Source organism: Trachypithecus francoisi, unplaced genomic scaffold (genome assembly GCF_009764315.1).
Source record: "Trachypithecus francoisi isolate TF-2019V2 unplaced genomic scaffold, Tfra_2.0 Lachesis_group4, whole genome shotgun sequence".
Classification (NCBI taxonomy): domain Eukaryota; kingdom Metazoa; phylum Chordata; class Mammalia; order Primates; family Cercopithecidae; genus Trachypithecus; species Trachypithecus francoisi.
The window spans coordinates 99682666-99701425 of record NW_022681469.1 but is presented as its reverse complement, the minus strand read 5'-3'; the positions used below and the strand labels follow the sequence as shown (position 1 = coordinate 99701425).

General features: G+C 36.4%; 1 protein-coding gene across 12 annotated transcripts in view; it reads right to left on the bottom strand.

Moving 5' to 3' along the window:
* The window catches only part of TAX1BP1 (Tax1 binding protein 1), a 91723-nt gene that overhangs the window by 47827 nt on the left and 25136 nt on the right, over positions 1-18760 (bottom strand). For all 12 annotated transcript variants that reach the window (XM_033191899.1, XM_033191901.1, XM_033191903.1 and 9 more), the window contains exons 4-5: positions 17716-17903; positions 13934-14092 (exon numbers count right to left, since the gene is read on the bottom strand). In XM_033191899.1, the coding sequence (XP_033047790.1) occupies positions 13934-14092; positions 17716-17903 (347 nt within the window). The remainder of the gene's footprint in view (positions 1-13933; positions 14093-17715; positions 17904-18760) is intronic.

The following is an 18760-nucleotide window of genomic DNA, read 5'->3' as shown; positions in this document are numbered from 1 at the left end:
CGTAAAACCCTGTCTCTACTAAAAACATAAAAATCAGCCAGGTGTGGTGGCGTGCACCTGTAATCCCAGTTACTCAGGAGGCTGAGGCATGAGAATCACCTGAACCCTGAAGCCAGAGGTTGCAGTGAGCCGAGATCACACCACTGCACTCACTGTACTCCAGCCTGGGCAACAGAGCAAGACTCCATCTCAAAAATAATAATAATAATTAATTAATTTAGTGTAGTCTAAGTATACAATGTTTATAAAATCTACAGTAGTGTACAGCAATGCCCTGGGCCTTCACGTTCACTCACTACTCACTCGGTGAATAACCTAGAGCACTGCCAGTCCTGCAAGTTCCATTTGTGGTAAATGCCCTAAACAGGTATAATAAATTTTACATTTTATACAATATTTTACTGTACCTTTCCTTTTCTAAGATGTCTAGATATGTTTAGATGCACAAATATTTACCATGTGTTACAACTGCCTACAGTATTCAGTACACTAACATGCCCTACAGGTTTATAGCCTAGGAGCAATAGGTTATACCATATAGCCTAGGTGTGTAGTAGGCTATACTATCTAGGTTTGTGTAAGTACACTCTATGATGTTTGCACAAAGAGGAAATCACCTAACGACCCATTTCTCAGAACATATCCCCATTGTTAAGTGATGCATTACTATAGTAAAAAGTGTAATGAGGGCTACCTTCAATTCACTGAAAAATCTGCTATGAACAAATGCACTTAAATTCAACTTTTATAGAAAATAACAGATCCAAGCATTATTTTTGTGGTTGGAGTGGAGAGGAGGGGGAAGAGAGACAGGCTACAAATATACTAGTGTCTAAATAATTTCCTGAATATGAATTTATTCCACAGACTACTGATTTTTTTTTTGAACATTAGGTTTCATATACATTTTTAAAGAGTTAGGGAATAAGTACAAAAATTTAAGGTAGTATAACTTAAATTACCTTTTAATTAGATTGAATGGGAACTACTCAATGATGTAGTCTTATGAAATAAACTATAAAAATGCTTCATTTTATAGTTATGTACTTATCAATACAAAAATTATGGATTTAAAAGTATATAAATATATTGTAGAAATAATACATTATGAATTTCTTAAAACTTACTTTGTAGAGCAGGTACAATATTAAAGTAACTGGCTTGAAAGAAATATATTGCTATGTATACATAAGTCATAATCATCACCCCATGTATTAAAATTAAGCCTTTTGTATCTTTTCTTGATGACAATCGGCAAAAACAAACAAAAACAAATTCAATTAGATCATAAATTCAAAATCGGTTTTTGGCAATTCCATGTATTAGATAGTAAACGCCTTAAACTGCTTCTGTCCAAAACCAGGTACCTAATGCTATGATAACAATAACAGCTATCTTGAGAGCTACTGTGTAGGAAATTCTATGTGCTTTATGCATAATACATTCTCATTTGATGAGCCCACATGGCCTAGGAATTAGGAACAACTATGATGCTTGTTCACATGAGAGAAGTGAGCCACAGAGAAGTTAGGTAGTTTATCAAAGGTTACACAGCTAGTAAATGGAAGAACTGAGAATGATTTCAACTTTCCAATATTCTTAAAAAGTTTTCTAAAATAATAACTGAAAATTTTAATAAATGAGGTATTGAAATTTTGGTAATTTGATTTTTATCTACTCTTGATATGACCTTTCTTAACAGTGGTACTAATAAACAGATTAAGCTATAAGATACTCTTCAAAGATAATTTCCAGATCTCATTCATAAACTGCTAAATTCAAAGACTACTACATTGGTGTTGTGTTGTGGCAGAGACTGCTGGTACTACATTGGTGTTGTGTGTTGTGGCAGGGACTGCTGGTTGTCTGCCAAATTATGATCTCCTTTCAACCATAGTAATTACATATCACTGCCCAACTACACTTTATTCCCAGCTTCTCTTGTAATGCATTATAGTTATCTAAATTGTCATCAGTTAAATATCAATGAAATTATATATATTACTTCCACCTCTAGAACTTACATTATTGATCATGCCTTGTCTAAGATCTCTTTCCCCTTTTCAGCCAGCTGAAACCAGGATATGCCAGTGACTAAGTTTCTATCATGAAGACATAAATTCTCTAGGAATCTAAGGGTGGGCAGTGGAATGATATAAAAGGTAACAAGGCCCCTGAATAATCATGTAAAGCCAATCCACGCTCCCTTCCCCAGACTTCAATGACTTATGACATAGACTGTTACATTAACAACAACAACAAACACTTTACACTGTTGGATTTCTTTGTCTTCACTCTAATTCATTATTTATCCCTGACTAGTATTCAAATCAAGTAACCCATCTGATACACTGCCATTAAGACAAAAAATTAAATTGGCTATGTAATAAAGTATAAGATATGCACCACTGATCATATCCAAATTCAACTACTATTGCAAATTACTTTAAATATCTGATTCTTGAAGAGAAAATGTAGCAACTAAAAGCCAAAAATAAGGAAATTACAAAGATAGTTCAAACATTGCTATGATACTGAGTATACTTAATCTAAAAACAGCCAATTTGAAGGGCAACAAATACATATGATAGAGGATCTCAAAACAGTAAAGCACTTGTCAGAAAAATATTTGCCTCAAAAATCAAAAATGTAGATATGAGCCAAGCACACTGGTGCACACCTGTAGTCCCAACTACTTGAGAGGCTGGGGTGAGAGGATGGCTGGAGTCCAGGAGTTTGAGGCCCGCTGGGAAACATAGTGAGGCCTTGTCTCTATATTTTAAAAAAATTTTTTGGCCGGGCGCGGTGGCTCAAGCCTGTAATCCCAGCACTTTGGGAGGCCGAGACAGGCAGATCACGAGGTCAGGAGTTTGAGACCATCCTGGCTAACACGGTGAAACCCCGTCTCTACTAAAAAATACAAAAAGCTAGCTGGGCAAGGTGGCTGGTGCCTGTAGTCCCAGCTACTCGGGAGGCTGAGGCAGGAGAATGGCGTAAACCTGGGAGGCGGAGCTTGCAGTGAGCTGAGATCCAGCCACTGCACTCCAGCCTGGGCGACAGAGCGAGACTCCGTCTCCAAAAAAAAAAATTTTTTTACATCAAGATACAGAATATTATTAAGCAATAAAAAGAAACAAAGTACTGATCTATGGATGAACCTCAAAATCATTATGCAAATGCAAAAAAAAAAAGGCAAATACAGAGACACAGAAAGTAGACTCGTGGTTACCTAGGGATGGAGACGGGGGTATGTAAGGAGTGACTGTTAACAGACTCAAGGTTTCTTTGGGGGATGATAAAAACCATCCTAAAATTAAATTGTGGTGATGGTGGCATGACTCTGTAAATATACAAAAAACCATCCAATTGTATGCTTTTTTTTTGAGACGAAGTCTTCTGTCACCAGGCTAGAGTGCAGTGGCACGATCTCAGCTTACTGCAACCTCCACTTCCCAGGTTCAAGCAATTCTCCTGTCTCAGCCTCTCGAGTAGCTGGGACTACAGGCATGTGCCACCACACCCACCTAATTTTTGTATTTTTAGTAGAGACAGGTTTCACCATGTTGGCCAGGATGGTCTCAATCTCTTGACCTCGTGATCCGCCCACCTCAGCCTCCCAAAGTGCTGGGATTACAGGCGTGAGCCACCGCACCTGGCAAACTACATATTTTTTAAAAATCAAGATAACTGACGTTAATATAGGTTGGCTTTTGGATGCTTGCTTTCTTTTATATCTGAAACTGAGTAATCCTGGGTACAATCTTACAGAACCTATCTATATTCTTGAGTCCAATAAAAAGCATATTAAATAAAAGTCCACATTTGTTAAACTAAGTAAAGTACAAGCAGCTACTCAAGAGTGTGACTAGGGGAACAGTACTAGACCACCGACAGTTACCAGGCTATATCAAGACAAGACACTTATAAAAAATATAAATCAACTATATCACTAACCACACTGTTGGGTTCACCTAATAGCTTTTCACAGCAATACTTTCTCAATGAAGGAAGTAATGCATTTACATACATTGCAGTGTACATTTTTCATTCCAACACAGACCAGTAACAAAGTTTCTGAACCAGCTACTTTGAGTACCATGGAAAAGAAAACTAAGAACAGAAGGCCAAATACGTGTAGAAAAACCATACAGGCTTTTAAACCTGGGTACCTAGAATACCAGATAATTCAAATCATTTGAGAAAGAACATCTTGGTTCCTCTAAATAAACATTTCTTCTGATAGCAACTCTAAAACACACAAATAGATGCAACTAAAATAGTGCCAAGATAGAATAACAAGAACTGAATGAACTCTACCACCTGAAAACTAAAAAAACTGAATGAAGAACAGCTCTCAAGCCACTGGACGTCAGGATAAAAGGTTAGTGATCCCCAAAAGAAAAGAAACAACACAGGTCACCTCTATAACTGCTCTACCTTATTACTGTCTAGAGTGACTTTTAAGGCCACAGGGCAAAGAGGGCCAACTCAGGCAGAATCCAGTGGTCTCCCTGAGTTATGGGGAGAAACTGAGAGTCTAGGAAAGCTAAGGAGAATAGAGTTTTCAGGACAGAGTACCAGAGAAGGATTATGTAGAAAAAGAACTCAAGAGATCTGCAAGGAGTCCCCCTCAAGTCTTAGCTGATTACTGAACAGCACATGCATGTGAGGAAATTAACCCAGGCTGGAGAAAAAAATTACCCAAAAAGGACTACAGGGAACAGTGCCTGGAACTCAAAAAGGGCCAGGAATAGTGGTTATTCCTACCAGCTAGAATGGAAAAACTCATAATTCATGGGAGAACTATTACAGTATAGTCTTTTCTCAGTAGTGGAGAGAGAGTAACCCCAGTCTAAAATGCTGCTCTGGTACCACCAAGCAAAGCGTGAAAACAAGGCTCAAAAGGATCAAACTGTTGCCAAGTAATTAAACCACATCCCAGAACAAACCTCAAGAATATTTTTAGGAATATAAAAAATATCCCAACACCCAGCAAGGTATAATTCACAATATATGACATCCAATCAAAAATTACTAGGCATGCAGAGAGGCAGAAAAATATAACCCATAATGAGTAGAAAAGCCAATCAATCAAGACTGATACAGAAATGAGCCAGATCAAGTTAATGAATAGACATTTAAACATGTGTATTCCATATGTTCAAGAAGCTAGAAGAAAATTGAACACAGTATACACAGAAACATGAAAGACATGAAAAAGACTCAAATCAAACTTCCAGGAATGAAAATGACAATGTCCCTGTAATCCCAGCACTTTGGGAGGCCGAGATGGGCGGATCACGAGGTCAGGAGATCGAGACCATCCTGGCTAACACGGTGAAACCCCATCTCTACTAAAAATACAAAAACGAGCCGGGCGAGGTGGTGGGCGCCTGTAGTCCCAGCTACTCAGGAGGCTGAGGCAGGAGAATGGCGTAAACCCGGGAGGCGGAGCTTGCAGTGAGCTGAGATCTGGCCACTGCACTCCAGTCTGGGTGACAGAGCGAGACTCCGCCTCAAAAAAAAAAAAAAAAAAAAAAAAAGAAAATGACAATGTCTGAAATAAAAAATATATATACACTGGATAGGACTAATGGCAGATTAAATATTGCAAAGAAAAGATTAGTGAACTTGGAGACATACAAAATTTAACTATTTAAAATGAAACAGAGAGAAAAGAGACCAAAAAAAAAGGCACGAGTGGAAAAAAAAAAAGCACGAGTGAGCTCTGAAACAACTTTAAGCAACAAAACATATGTGTACTCAAGTCCCTGAAGAACAGGAAAGACAGAAAAAACAGCTGAAGAAATAATGGCCTAAAATTTTCAAAATTTAATGAAAACCCTAAGTATACAGATACAAAAAGGTCACTGAACCCCAAGCATGAAAAATAAAGAAAATAAAGAGGACACAACATAATCAACTGCTTAAATTCAATGATAAAGAGTAAATCCTAAAAATAGTAAGAGGGAAAAAACACATTAAATACAGAGGAAGAAAAATACCAACGACATTGAATTTCTCATCAAAAACAATAAATGTGAGAAGAACCACATTTTTAAAAGACTCAAATACAAAAACTATCTATCTAGAATTCTATACACAACAAAAATCTCTTTTAAAACTAAAGGTAAAAATAAGACTTTTCTTAACTTAACATGCAAAGGTTGAACAAATTCATCAATAGAAGACCTGCACTACAAAAATGTTAAAGAAAGTCCTTTCAGGCAGAAGGAAAATTATACCAGACAGAAACCTTTATCTACACATTTTACCAGGTTGGTTCTTTATAAGAATCCTCAAAATTACTTACAATACACTGAAGAATACTTTAGTACTCCAAAAGATGCCACTACCATTTTGAAGGGAAAATGGTTAATTCAATTTCCTAAATGTTAATGTACATTATTAGAATTTCAAATTCGAAATTTTATTAAAAACTCCTTAAGCATTATGTACCATGGTAAATTTATCAGTAAGCGCTTAACCAGATAAGCAAACAGCTGGGGAGAGAGAGAAAGACAGACAGATGAACAGACAGACTGAGAGAGACACTAAGAGATTTGATCTTGTGTAATGGTAGAAACTGGAACTAGTTTGTGTAAGGCAGGCAATCAAGAAAGACATTTATAAAGTGGGAAAAGCAAGAACAAAATAGGATCCACAATCACCAGCTGAAGCCCACCAGAATGGACTGAAAACTGAAGTCCATGTTGGTTTTTATTCTGACCCTGATAGTCTCAAGGTGTCTTGAGCATGCTGGGGTCCTTCCTGACAGACCTAACCCAGGAGATGGAGAAACTGAAAGAGGATTCCACAGAAGGTAGGGCAATTGCAGCCTGGCTACTATTACCTCATACCAACAAGGTGAGCCAGGAGAGAAGCCACAACTTGTATAAGCTACAAAAATGGCTGCTGCTTCACTTCTGCCTCATCTCATGCAAGAATCTCTCCTGTGGCTCATTCTAAACAAATTACAGAGAAGGGAACTCTGGAAAATAAGTTCAGCCTAGCAAAGCTGACATATTACAAAGCTCCCACCATAAAATTCCATTTATCAAAAAGAACTCCATTTGACTTAAGTTCTTGCAACTCAAAATTCTAAACTTTAAACTTTTAATGCATATGATCCTTCAATTGTATTATCAATGAGTTTCATCTAACCATACCATTATGTGTCCTAGAATATTCTGATAAGAAAAGTTTCTTCTATAAATGAGAAAACCATTTCAATGACTAACATCCACAAAGACATTACATTACTGTACTAAAACTATATGCTAATTTTTTCCCACAATTTATCCTTTCTGAAACGGTGATGTATCTTACAATCAATGGCATGTCTTAGTTTACTTGGATTATTTCTTCCTGGAAGTAATAACGTATTACCATGGCTTCTCAGGCTCAATGAAACAAGATAATAAAGGCTTCCCAAAATCTTTACAGGAACTATTGATTTTCTATTAAAATTATAATCAGGACAATCTTAGATAAATGTAAATCAAATTCCATAAAATGTGAAACATAATTTAAGACGTATGAAACTAATTTTTTCAGGTTTTCAATCAAAACATGGTAAGTAAATGGGCAATGTGGCACAGTTAATGTGATCGCTAGAGGGAGACAAATGACTGCTGAGTTTTAGTAATACAAACTCTTTCATTTGTTAGCTGTTACAAACTGGTATTTTCGTCCCTTTAAATGCCAGAATACCCACAATATTTGTAAAATGATAAAGTGCAAAATAGCGCTCTTTTTAAAACTTCTTAAAAGAACTGGAAGGCCACAGAAAAACACTAAAGATGCATAAAAAGAAAACACTGTAAATAGCTTACATATAGTAAACCAGGACTGTCCAAGAATGATAGTTTTTATGTTTTTTTTAATCCTTTTCAAGACCATAAAATCCCATATCCAAAGCAAAATGTCACCTTCAGATCCTTCTTTTGACTACAATAAAAACTGGTCAGAACGCCACAAGCCCCAAAACTCATTGTTACCTATTTATTCCACAAACACTCGATGAATAAAGAGACATACCACACTTGCGTCTGTTATTATAAGCCATTGTAATATAGCAACAAAAACATCTATCTTGGTTTTTCAGGTTCTCAACTCTGCCACTTGTTAACCAGATGAGTTATCCATGAGGAAGCCTGAACTCAGAAAAACTAAGTGACCACCTTTTGAAAGCAATTTCAATGAGAATAAAAAGGAAAACTCCATGTGATGACAAGTTATTCTTTGGAGTATATGCTGTCACTCTACAACAATGCGAAATATGTTTACATTTTAGAGAAGAAAAAGCCAAAAAGATAAAGATAGCTTAAGAGGTCCACACTAGCCAGAGAAGAGATCTTGCACATTGTCTCACTCCTATACCTACGATACTTCCCAAATACCTGGTGATGTCTCCTACCCAGTTTGTGAAACTTAAGAATCAAAACAGTATGAGTACATTTAACAGTTTGTAACAGCCTCCATTACATCGTTTTGGCAATATTACTTTAATATTCTCAAATATAATATAGTTCCAAAATGTCTTGAAGTACATTATATCCATTTTGTTATTCAAGTTGAAAATACAATTATATGAAAAAACTCAATTCATACTTTAGGCTCCAAAAAATTATAAACTAAACTAACTGAAAAATTTAATAGGGGCACAGCTCTTTTTAGTCCTGTTTGAAAAACAAGATTCAAAATCATTGGTTCTCTGAGCCTCAATTTTAAATCTTTCAATTTCCAATATGTATCTAGCACTCCAAAATACAAACGAGAACACAATGAAACATACAAACTGCTAATTTTCACAGAAGTCTTTGATAAATGTAAAGATGGGGTTTTTAAAAAATACTCATCAGTACAACAGATTATTTGGCAATAAAAGGAATGAATTAATAATATATATTACAACATGGATGAACCTTGAAAACATTACGCTAAGTGAAATAAGCCAGTCACAAAGGCCACATATTATATAATTCCATTCATGTTAAATGTCCAAAATACACAAATCCATAGATACAGAAATTTCAATTAGTGGGTGTCAATTAATTCACTGAGTTAAAGAATTGTAATTATCAGAATTTCATTTAGTTTTAAATATTAGAGCACTTTAGAGTGATAAAAGTCAATGTGATAAAAGATGAAAAATTTTATTAATAAACAATTACAGACATTCAATTCACTTTTATTTTTTGTCAAGTATGGAATGGGTAATAAGCTAGTCATATTATTTTATAAAAGAATCGAAATGCAATAAATTTCTATTATGAAGAAAATGAAGGTCTCTGCTTATTACATGGAGTATCCATTATAAAACTGTAAATAAAATTATAGATGATACATCAGAACAATCTTTCAGATATTCAACAGTTTATATACTCAGTACCTCAAATAGAAGACCTCTAGAACTACTATAGGATTCACACCATGGAACAGATTTAAAACAAATGCCAAGAAATGTCACAGATTTTATAAGCCATCCAACCAAACCAGTTTGAAAGTCTGGAGCTGTAGCAGCCCAGAAGGAGACTAATTTTGGAATATGAAGCAAATTCATAAAAAAATAAAAAATAAATTAAACTAAAAGTCCGTTGATAGTAACAAAGAGGAACAAAGAGGAACTTTGGGCAAACACGTTTTATCCCCAGAAAATAAACAATTGTCACCACATATGTTTTATAACTTAGAGTGTTTTTTTGGTTACAGTATATATGCATCATACTTTTAGAATCTGAGGGAAATGCTATGAATTTCCACTCCTGTCGGATGACACTTTATATTTTAGTCCTTCCTTGATGATTCTCTGGTTCATATTATAAAAAATAGTAAAATAGGCCGGGCGCGGTGGCTCAAGCCTGTAATCCCAGCACTTTGGGAGGCCGAGACGGGCGGATCACGAGGTCAGGAGATCGAGACCATCCTGGCGAACACTGTGAAACCCCGTCTCTACTAAAAATACAAAAAAAACTAGCCGGGCAAGGTGGCGGGCGCCTGTAGTCCCAGCTACTCGGGAGGCTGAGGCAGGAGAATGGCGTAAACCCGGGAGGCGGGGCTTGCAGTGAGCTGAGATCCGGCCACTGCACTCCAGCCTGGGCGACAGAGCGAGACTCCGCCTCAAAAAAAAAAAAAAAAAAAAAAAAAATAGTAAAATAATAATAGCTACTTACATTTAGGGAGAACCTCCCATGCATCAAGTACCATTCCAGGTACTTTTATCAACCTTTTCTATAATATGGAGCATCATTTAAAAAATCACTTTCACGCCGGGCGCGGTGGCTCAAGCCTGTAATCCCAGCACTTTGGGAGGCCGAGACGGGCGGATCACGAGGTCAGGAGATCGAGACCATCCTGGCGAACACTGTGAAACCCCGTCTCTACTAAAAAATACAAAAAAAACTAGCCGGGCGAGGTGGCGGGCGCCTGTAGTCCCAGCTACTCGGGAGGCTGAGGCAGGAGAATGGCGTAAACCCGGGAGGCGGGGCTTGCAGTGAGCTGAGATCCGGCCACTGCACTCCAGCCTGGGCGACAGAGCGAGACTCCGCCTCAAAAAAAAAAAAAAAAAAAAAAAAAATAGTAAAATAATAATAGCTACTTACATTTAGGGAGAACCTCCCATGCATCAAGTACCATTCCAGGTACTTTTATCAACCTTTTCTATAATATGGAGCATCATTTAAAAAATCACTTTCACGCCGGGCGCGGTGGCTGAAGCCTGTAATCCCAGCACTTTGGGAGGCCGAGACGGGCAGATCACGAGGTCAGGAGATCGAGACCATCCTGGCTAACATGGTGAAACCCCGTCTCTACTAAAAAATACAAAAAACTAGCCGGGCGAGGTGGCGGGCGCCTGTAGTCCCAGCTACCTGGAAGGCTGAGGCAGGAGAATGACGTAAACCCAGGAGGTGAGCTTGCAGTGAGCTGAGATCCGGCCACTGCACTCCAGCCTGGGCGACAGAGCCAGACTCCGTCTCAAAAAAAAAAAAAAAAAAAAAAAAAAAATCACTTTCAAGTGCCTCCCAGAGAATATGCCCTAATGCAAGAATGGCAGCAGAGAAGTAGTCTCCTCCAAGATTAGTGAGTGTCATCAAGATTTAAGAGTTGCCATAAAAACTTCTGCTGAAGACCTCTTCTGAGCACCAAGGCCACAATCTCCTACAAGTTTTGCTTCATTAATCCCCTGACCTCAGTCTACCACTTTAGTCTTGCCTGTAGTCCTTAACCCCTTTATCACCTGGAAAGGACAGAGAATGTGAGACTGTTTAAATCTCAGCTAATACTCAAATGAACCACAGAAATGGCCTGATGTGCGTATATATATGTAATTTCACATAAATGAAGGTCTATCATTCTGCCATTCCTATTCACACAATCATCCATTCTTTTCTTGGATTTCAAAGTAATCAGAGTTAAAACCCCAAAGGCCACATTTCAGGATATTCTTGATCTCATGGGCTTACGACATGGTGAAATGGGCCTTTTTCATGAGTATCTATCTCACCTTGATCCCTCTGGCTTGTAATACAGTGGAAAAAAAAAAAAAAATAGTAAAATAATAATAGCTACTTACATTTAGGGAGAACCTCCCATGCATCAAGTACCATTCCAGGTACTTTTATCAACCTTTTCTATAATATGGAGCATCATTTAAAAAAATCACTTTCACGCCGGGCGCGGTGGCTGAAGCCTGTAATCCCAGCACTTTGGGAGGCCGAGACGGGCAGATCACGAGGTCAGGAGATCGAGACCATCCTGGCTAACATGGTGAAACCCCGTCTCTACTAAAAAATACAAAAAACTAGCCGGGCGAGGTGGCGGGCGCCTGTAGTCCCAGCTACCTGGAAGGCTGAGGCAGGAGAATGACGTAAACCCAGGAGGTGAGCTTGCAGTGAGCTGAGATCCGGCCACTGCACTCCAGCCTGGGCGACAGAGCCAGACTCCGTCTCAAAAAAAAAAAAAAAAAAAAAAATCACTTTCAAGTGCCTCCCAGAGAATATGCCCTAATGCAAGAATGGCAGCAGAGAAGTAGTCTCCTCCAAGATTAGTGAGTGTCATCAAGATTTAAGAGTTGCCATAAAAACTTCTGCTGAAGACCTCTTCTGAGCACCAAGGCCACAATCTCCTACAAGTTTTGCTTCATTAATCCCCTGACCTCAGTCTACCACTTTAGTCTTGCCTGTAGTCCTTAACCCCTTTATCACCTGGAAAGGACAGAGAATGTGAGACTGTTTAAATCTCAGCTAATACTCAAATGAACCACAGAAATGGCCTGATGTGCGTATATATATGTAATTTCACATAAATGAAGGTCTATCATTCTGCCATTCCTATTCACACAATCATCCATTCTTTTCTTGGATTTCAAAGTAATCAGAGTTAAAACCCCAAAGGCCACATTTCAGGATATTCTTGATCTCATGGGCTTACGACATGGTGAAATGGGCCTTTTTCATGAGTTATCTATCTCACCTTGATCCCTCTGGCTTGCAATACAGTGGAAAAAAAAAAAAGATTGACATTACACTTTGGAAAACTGCCAAATCCAGGTATAAATCATGAGAAAAATATGTAAAGAATGGAGAAAAAGAGAGTAATAACTACACAAAGCAGCAAGAGAATTACAACAAATGAGTAAAAAAAAAAAAAAAAAAAAAATTAGCTGAATGTCCTAATAGTCATGGAGGGCACATATTATGAGATTTCACTATATTTGAATATTTGGTATACCTGCTTGAAAGGTTCAAATGAAAAAAGTAGTTCCTTAACCAAATGGAAAATCCTACTCCTATAGTCCTACAGTCTGCTGCAGGACACTAAAAGTAAAACTGGGAAATACTTGCATATTTTTAACTAAAAAGACTAACAATAGAAAAGACAGAAGTGAAGACTTCACAGACATTTATAAGGAGATTTGTAAATGTACATAGTACTTGACATTATGTTTACCCTCTAACTGAAAAGAGCAATCCTCAAACAAATAGAACAAAGCAAGGAAAATCTTTTCAGAATTTAAGACTTACTTATATAACATCTCTGCCCAGGTATGCAATATATAACCACTCCACTGGAGTATAAAAATGTTTGAGCATCACAGGACTAATAGTTCATTTAGCAATTATTAAGCAATTGCTGGAGGCCTTGTTGAACAGAAGGATAACAGAACAGACCCCATTCTCAGGAAACAACAGCTCAATACTGTCAATGGGCATAAGTATATCCCACCAGCTCTACTATAAGTGAGACTGTAATATATATGATCACAGTCTGTATAAGTTTCATCAGAACAAATTGCTTTTCTTGTGAAAATATTAAACAATTCAATGACTAGATAACTGTTTTTTCACTGTTTTTGGCTTCTTACAAGTCTATTTCTATTACTAATGAAACCACAATGTTTTCTGCTTGCATTGTACCTGTCTCTCTTTTTCTTAGCTCAAGAAATTCTGCCAATTTTAACTAGTTTGTTTCTTAGGATAATATAACATTTCTCCCATTAAAAATTTCAAAATTTTGTCTAATACTACATCTTATTTCACCAAATTACACTATTTTGAAAAGTAATTTTAATTTATGTATTCTATTTTTCCTTTATTCAGTGCTTATCATTTCTAATTGTATTTCTAAACAAGAACAAAAAATTTATCAAGTATTCTACAATTAGATGTAAAACATCTGGAAATAGTTGTCAGGGACTACCTCTACAAGCCTGGTACCAAAAGTCTAAAAGTATTTTAACCATCTTACAAACATAAAAGCAGCTGTGGCAGAAGGTTAATAGGAACTGACCTGTTCTTATATAAATGTCTATCTAAAAGGCTACTTTTCTCAATACCTGGTTTTTGCTTACTTAATTGGTTCAGCTCTTTAAAAAGGTGGGTTTCAGGCAATATACTATCAACTTCAGTCAGTTACACAAGACACAACTAACCTTTTGTTCCGCTTGCAGTTGGTCACATCTTTCCTTCTCATGGTTAAGTTCTCTTTCCATTCTCCCAACTTGTTCTCGAAGTTGTGCTGTCTCTTTTTCCAGAACGGCAATTAACTTTAACAGTTCTTCTTTTTCTTTCATGGTTTTCTCAATTTTCAACTATAAAGCAAAAAACTCAAATTAAATAGTTTTTTGCTTAATCCTAAAATATGTTATTACAAATTTAGTTTTCCATTTCCAAAAAAAATACTGAAGACATTCACAGAAAGAACTTTTACATTCTACCTACTTTATATCAATCAGCATTTTTTAGCCTTCAGTTAGAAAAATTCATCAATCATAAAATTAAACCTTCTTTTGGTTGAGCAAAGAAGAAAATATTAAAAGAAGATATAAAATGAGAGAACTGTATTATGAAGTTGGCTGCTAATCATTTTTGAGATCAAAACTAAAAAAAAAGGCATATTAATTTTTCCGTTAATTACAGGGCTTTCTGATCCACAGTAATAATCAGATACTCCAAGAGGAAAAGTTGTACCTCTTCTGGAATGCAAACCTATAAGAAATCTTTGAATCTATCACAAACATATAGTATATAAGGCCTTCATCTATGGAATTACTATTGAAAGTGCTGATTCTTTAAGACATCAAGAAATTTATAGTTTCTATATATAAAATGGCCTCTACTTGGCTAAATTAAAACACTCTTCATAAGTAAAAATACAAATTTTAGGACAAACATGCAGACTGTAACAATATATTAACAATATACCTGATTCTTACAGGAACAGCCAATAGTTCAGGAAAATATGAACTTCAATATTCTAAAATATTACTAAATTAATGGTCATAAGATAGTAAAGTTAATATTTCTCTTACAGGAAGAATGAAGACTCAGAGGGAAGACTTAACAAAGGTGGTATTATACATTTAACTGGTAAAATGTTTTTCCTCCATACACCCTAAACTGGTTTTCCAGGGTCATGGAATTATGAAATCAAACTGATTAAATTCTAAAATGGCTCTTATCAAAGTTGAATAGCTGCAAACTTTCTGAATGACTCTTCTATCTGTTCTAACAAATCAAACCAAAAAGCCAGGAAAAGTTTATTTATTCAATCATTGAATTTCTTTTATATCTTATTTTTTAAAAATGATTTGAAGTGGATTGCAATAAATGGCATTCAATAAAGACAACAGAAAATTAGAACCAGGCAAGTATATTACCCATAAAGGTTAATATCATTATTAATTTGGCATTAAATCTGGCTCAAAACTATCTGGCAGCTTAAAAATAAAGATATATCTTGACAAAGCACAACACAGACTTTATAAAAGAATCACCTTTTCCAGTGATTTATTTAATTCACATATACTTTCTCGAGTTCACTAAAGCTTAAGTAGACATTTTAGAAGAATTCAAATTAGATAAGAACGTATATGTCTCATTTCTTGCCTCAATTTTGTATTTTGAAATATGTTAAGAATACAAAACAGTTAAAATTTTACAATGATCATCCAAACATCCATCACCTAAATTCACTAATTATTAATATCTTGCCATGTTTATTTTATCTCTCTTTATATACTTAAGCTTATGTATCCTTTTTTCTTCTAAGCCATTTGAAATGAAATTGCAGACACTTCACTTCTAAATACTTCAGAGCAAGCATCACCTAATAAAGACAGTGGCTTTAAACCACCACTATTATTACAGCTAAGAATATTAAGAATAATTTTATATTCTCCAATAGGCCACAGTCAAATATCCCTCACTATCCCCCCAATTTTTTTCTAAATCTAGGATATAATCAAGGTCCACACATGGCAAAATTATGTCTCATTAATCACTTTTAATGTCAACAGGGCCCCAGATAATGTCTCACATTTGTACTAATTTTGTGCAGTTTTAGATAAAATAAAAACTTTAATGAACGTGGGGATTTTAAAGACTCATCAAAATATTGGTTAAAAAAATTTAATCTTAGAAATATTTACTTAAGAAACAGCAATTTTCGTTTTCTTTATAAAGTACCCTTTGCAAAGCAGGAAGGAGTGAAACAGAATGTGGTATGTCTCAATCTACTTGAAGAAAAAAGTACAAGATAGATGTGAATGCCAAAATGCCCATCACTTTTCTGTTGGAGGCCCTGAAATGAGGGTGGTCTAATAAGTATTCAAAAAGCTACAGTATAAATACTAACTGCATTCTTAAGATCTGGGCTTGTTTCAGCATCTTTGACTGGCATTCAAATACAAAGCTAAAAACCTTGATCATCAAGGCAGTTGCACCACAAAATGTTTTAGTCACCCTATAAAAGTTACATTTCTTTAAGATAAGAGAGGAATTTCTGGAAAGGGGAAGGAAAGATATGAAAGAATTCACAATAAAAAATGATTGGTTCCTCCTAACCTAGTTTGACTGTCTAATAAAAGTATTATATCTGTAACCTCTTGTCTTTTTGCTCCAGTCTCAGTTCTTTGAGGTAAATAAAAGTAAAATCAAAGGCATTCAATATTTACATGTTAAAAAAATCTATCCAACTATAAAGAAAAAGCAACGGCTGCAATAGAAGAAATATGAATATAAATTAGCCAAAAATGTATAATGAACCAATTTGAGAAGCTATTTTTCTTATTATTATAATAGAGAGCACTATATATAAGTAATCACAATAACTCAAATATAGCACTGTAATTTTTTAGGTATAGGATAAAGATACTGAAAAATGTGATCTTAAAATGAGAAAAGAATGTCACTCTATTTTCTCTGTCAATGACTACTAAAAATTAATACATAAGGCATTATTAGACCATCTACATAGTAAATTTATATTGAAGCCATTATCATGACTCCATATTATATTTACAAAAACAGTAAATAGTAAATAGCTTTTTAAATTTTCTTTTTAAATTATGGTTAATCTAAGCTTATCCATTTCATCAGAAATACAACAACAGGAATCATTCTAAAAATGTTCAATCTAAATTAAGAGACTGGGAAGCTCTCCTGCCTCACTGCCACACTTTAGAAAGAGAATGCTCATGGTAGTGAAACCAAGTTCACATCTTACAGTTAGATTTACTGATTTACACCATTATCCCAAGCAGCTTCATCCCCAAATTGGTAACATTCTACAATGAAATGATTACTCCACCACAAAAAGTTAGGCAAAGGAACGTAGGAAAGCTTTAGACCTACACTCTCCCAATCGGTACTTACTGCACTATCTACTATGCACAAAATAAGGACAGGCCCTAGGGACAGTCCCTGCCACAGTGGAACCAACAGCATAATTATGTCCGAAAGATTTTTTAAGCATTTCAAAAAGACACTCTAAATTTATTATTTTAGTTAAAAAGCATTGGAATTTTTTTTTTTTTTGAGACGGAGTCTCGCTCTGTCACCCAGGCTCGAGTGCAGCTGCGTGATCTCGGCTCACTGCAACCTCCGCCTCCCAGGTTCAGGCCATTACCCTGCCTCAGCTTCCCGAGTAGCTGGAATACAGGCGCCCGCCACAACGCCTGGCTAATTTTTTGCATTTTTAGTAGAGACAAAGTTTCATCATGTTAGCCCAGATGGTCTCGATCTCCTGACATCGTGATCCTCCCACCTCGGCCTCCCAGAGTGCTGGGATTACAGGCGTGAGCCACTGCGTCAAGTTAAAGCATTCGATCTTTGTGGCAACTCTCACGTAACCTTAAAGTTCTTAAAATGCCAACCAACATGAGCTCTGTTCTTAAAGTTATCAGTGAATCACTATCTCACTGTGAACACCAACCTCAAGAAGGCCTGCTTTTGTGGTCACCACTAACATGTCAGAATTTCCTTCATCTTCCATAGTAAGCAGCTCTTCAACTGGAGAAGAAGCTCGAAACTGGAAAGGTGTACTTGCTCCACGAATTTCACCCTTATGGGTAACATAACAGAACTGATAAAATTCTCCATCATCATTTGGAAGGTAATATCCTAAGAGGAAGTTAACAAACAAAATTATTAAACTTCCTATTATAAAATTCATGTTATTTCAATTTAACAATACTTGCCGTACCTCATTCCACACACTGTTCTTGGCACATATCTAGGATATGTCCTTCCTCCTTTCACAAATTATCAAAACTAGACTCTTCCTTCCTCCTCAAAGTTAAAAACTTTTCTTCTCTTAGGTTTAAGCTTATATCCTTAAGCTTAAACCTGGGAGGATATCCCCCCAGAATATTCTTTCCCCTTGTATCTTTTAGGGCAAAACCCACTCATCTGGGAGAAGCAAGTATATACTTTAAAATGGGAAACAGGCTGGAGGAGGAGCAAGCGAAGAACCAATATAAAAATCTACTGAGGACTGGGAGTGGGGATGGGAATATGTCATGTAAAGAAATCTTCCCTCCAATTTGACATTCATTACATGTAAATGAGAGATATTAACTAAAGGAATATGCTGCACACATGAACTATATGAAGGCAGAAAAGAAGATGAGGTCTGCTAGTGTAGTATGGTAAAAATAAGCTTTAGAACCCAGTGCAGTGGCTCATGCCTATAATCCCAGCACTTTGGGAGGCCAAAGTGGACAGATCGCTTGAGCCAGGAGTTTGAGACCAGCCTGGCCAACATGGTGAAACCCTGTCACTACAAAAAATACAAAAATTTGCCAGGTGTGGTGGCATGTGCCTGTAGTCCCAGCTACTAGGGAGGCTGAAGTGAGAGGATCGCTTGAGCCCAGGAGGTCATGACTGCAATGACCCATGATGGTGCCACTGAACTCAAGCCTGGGTGACAAAGTGAGACTCTGTCTCAAAAAAAAAAGCTTTAGAACCCCACAGCTCTA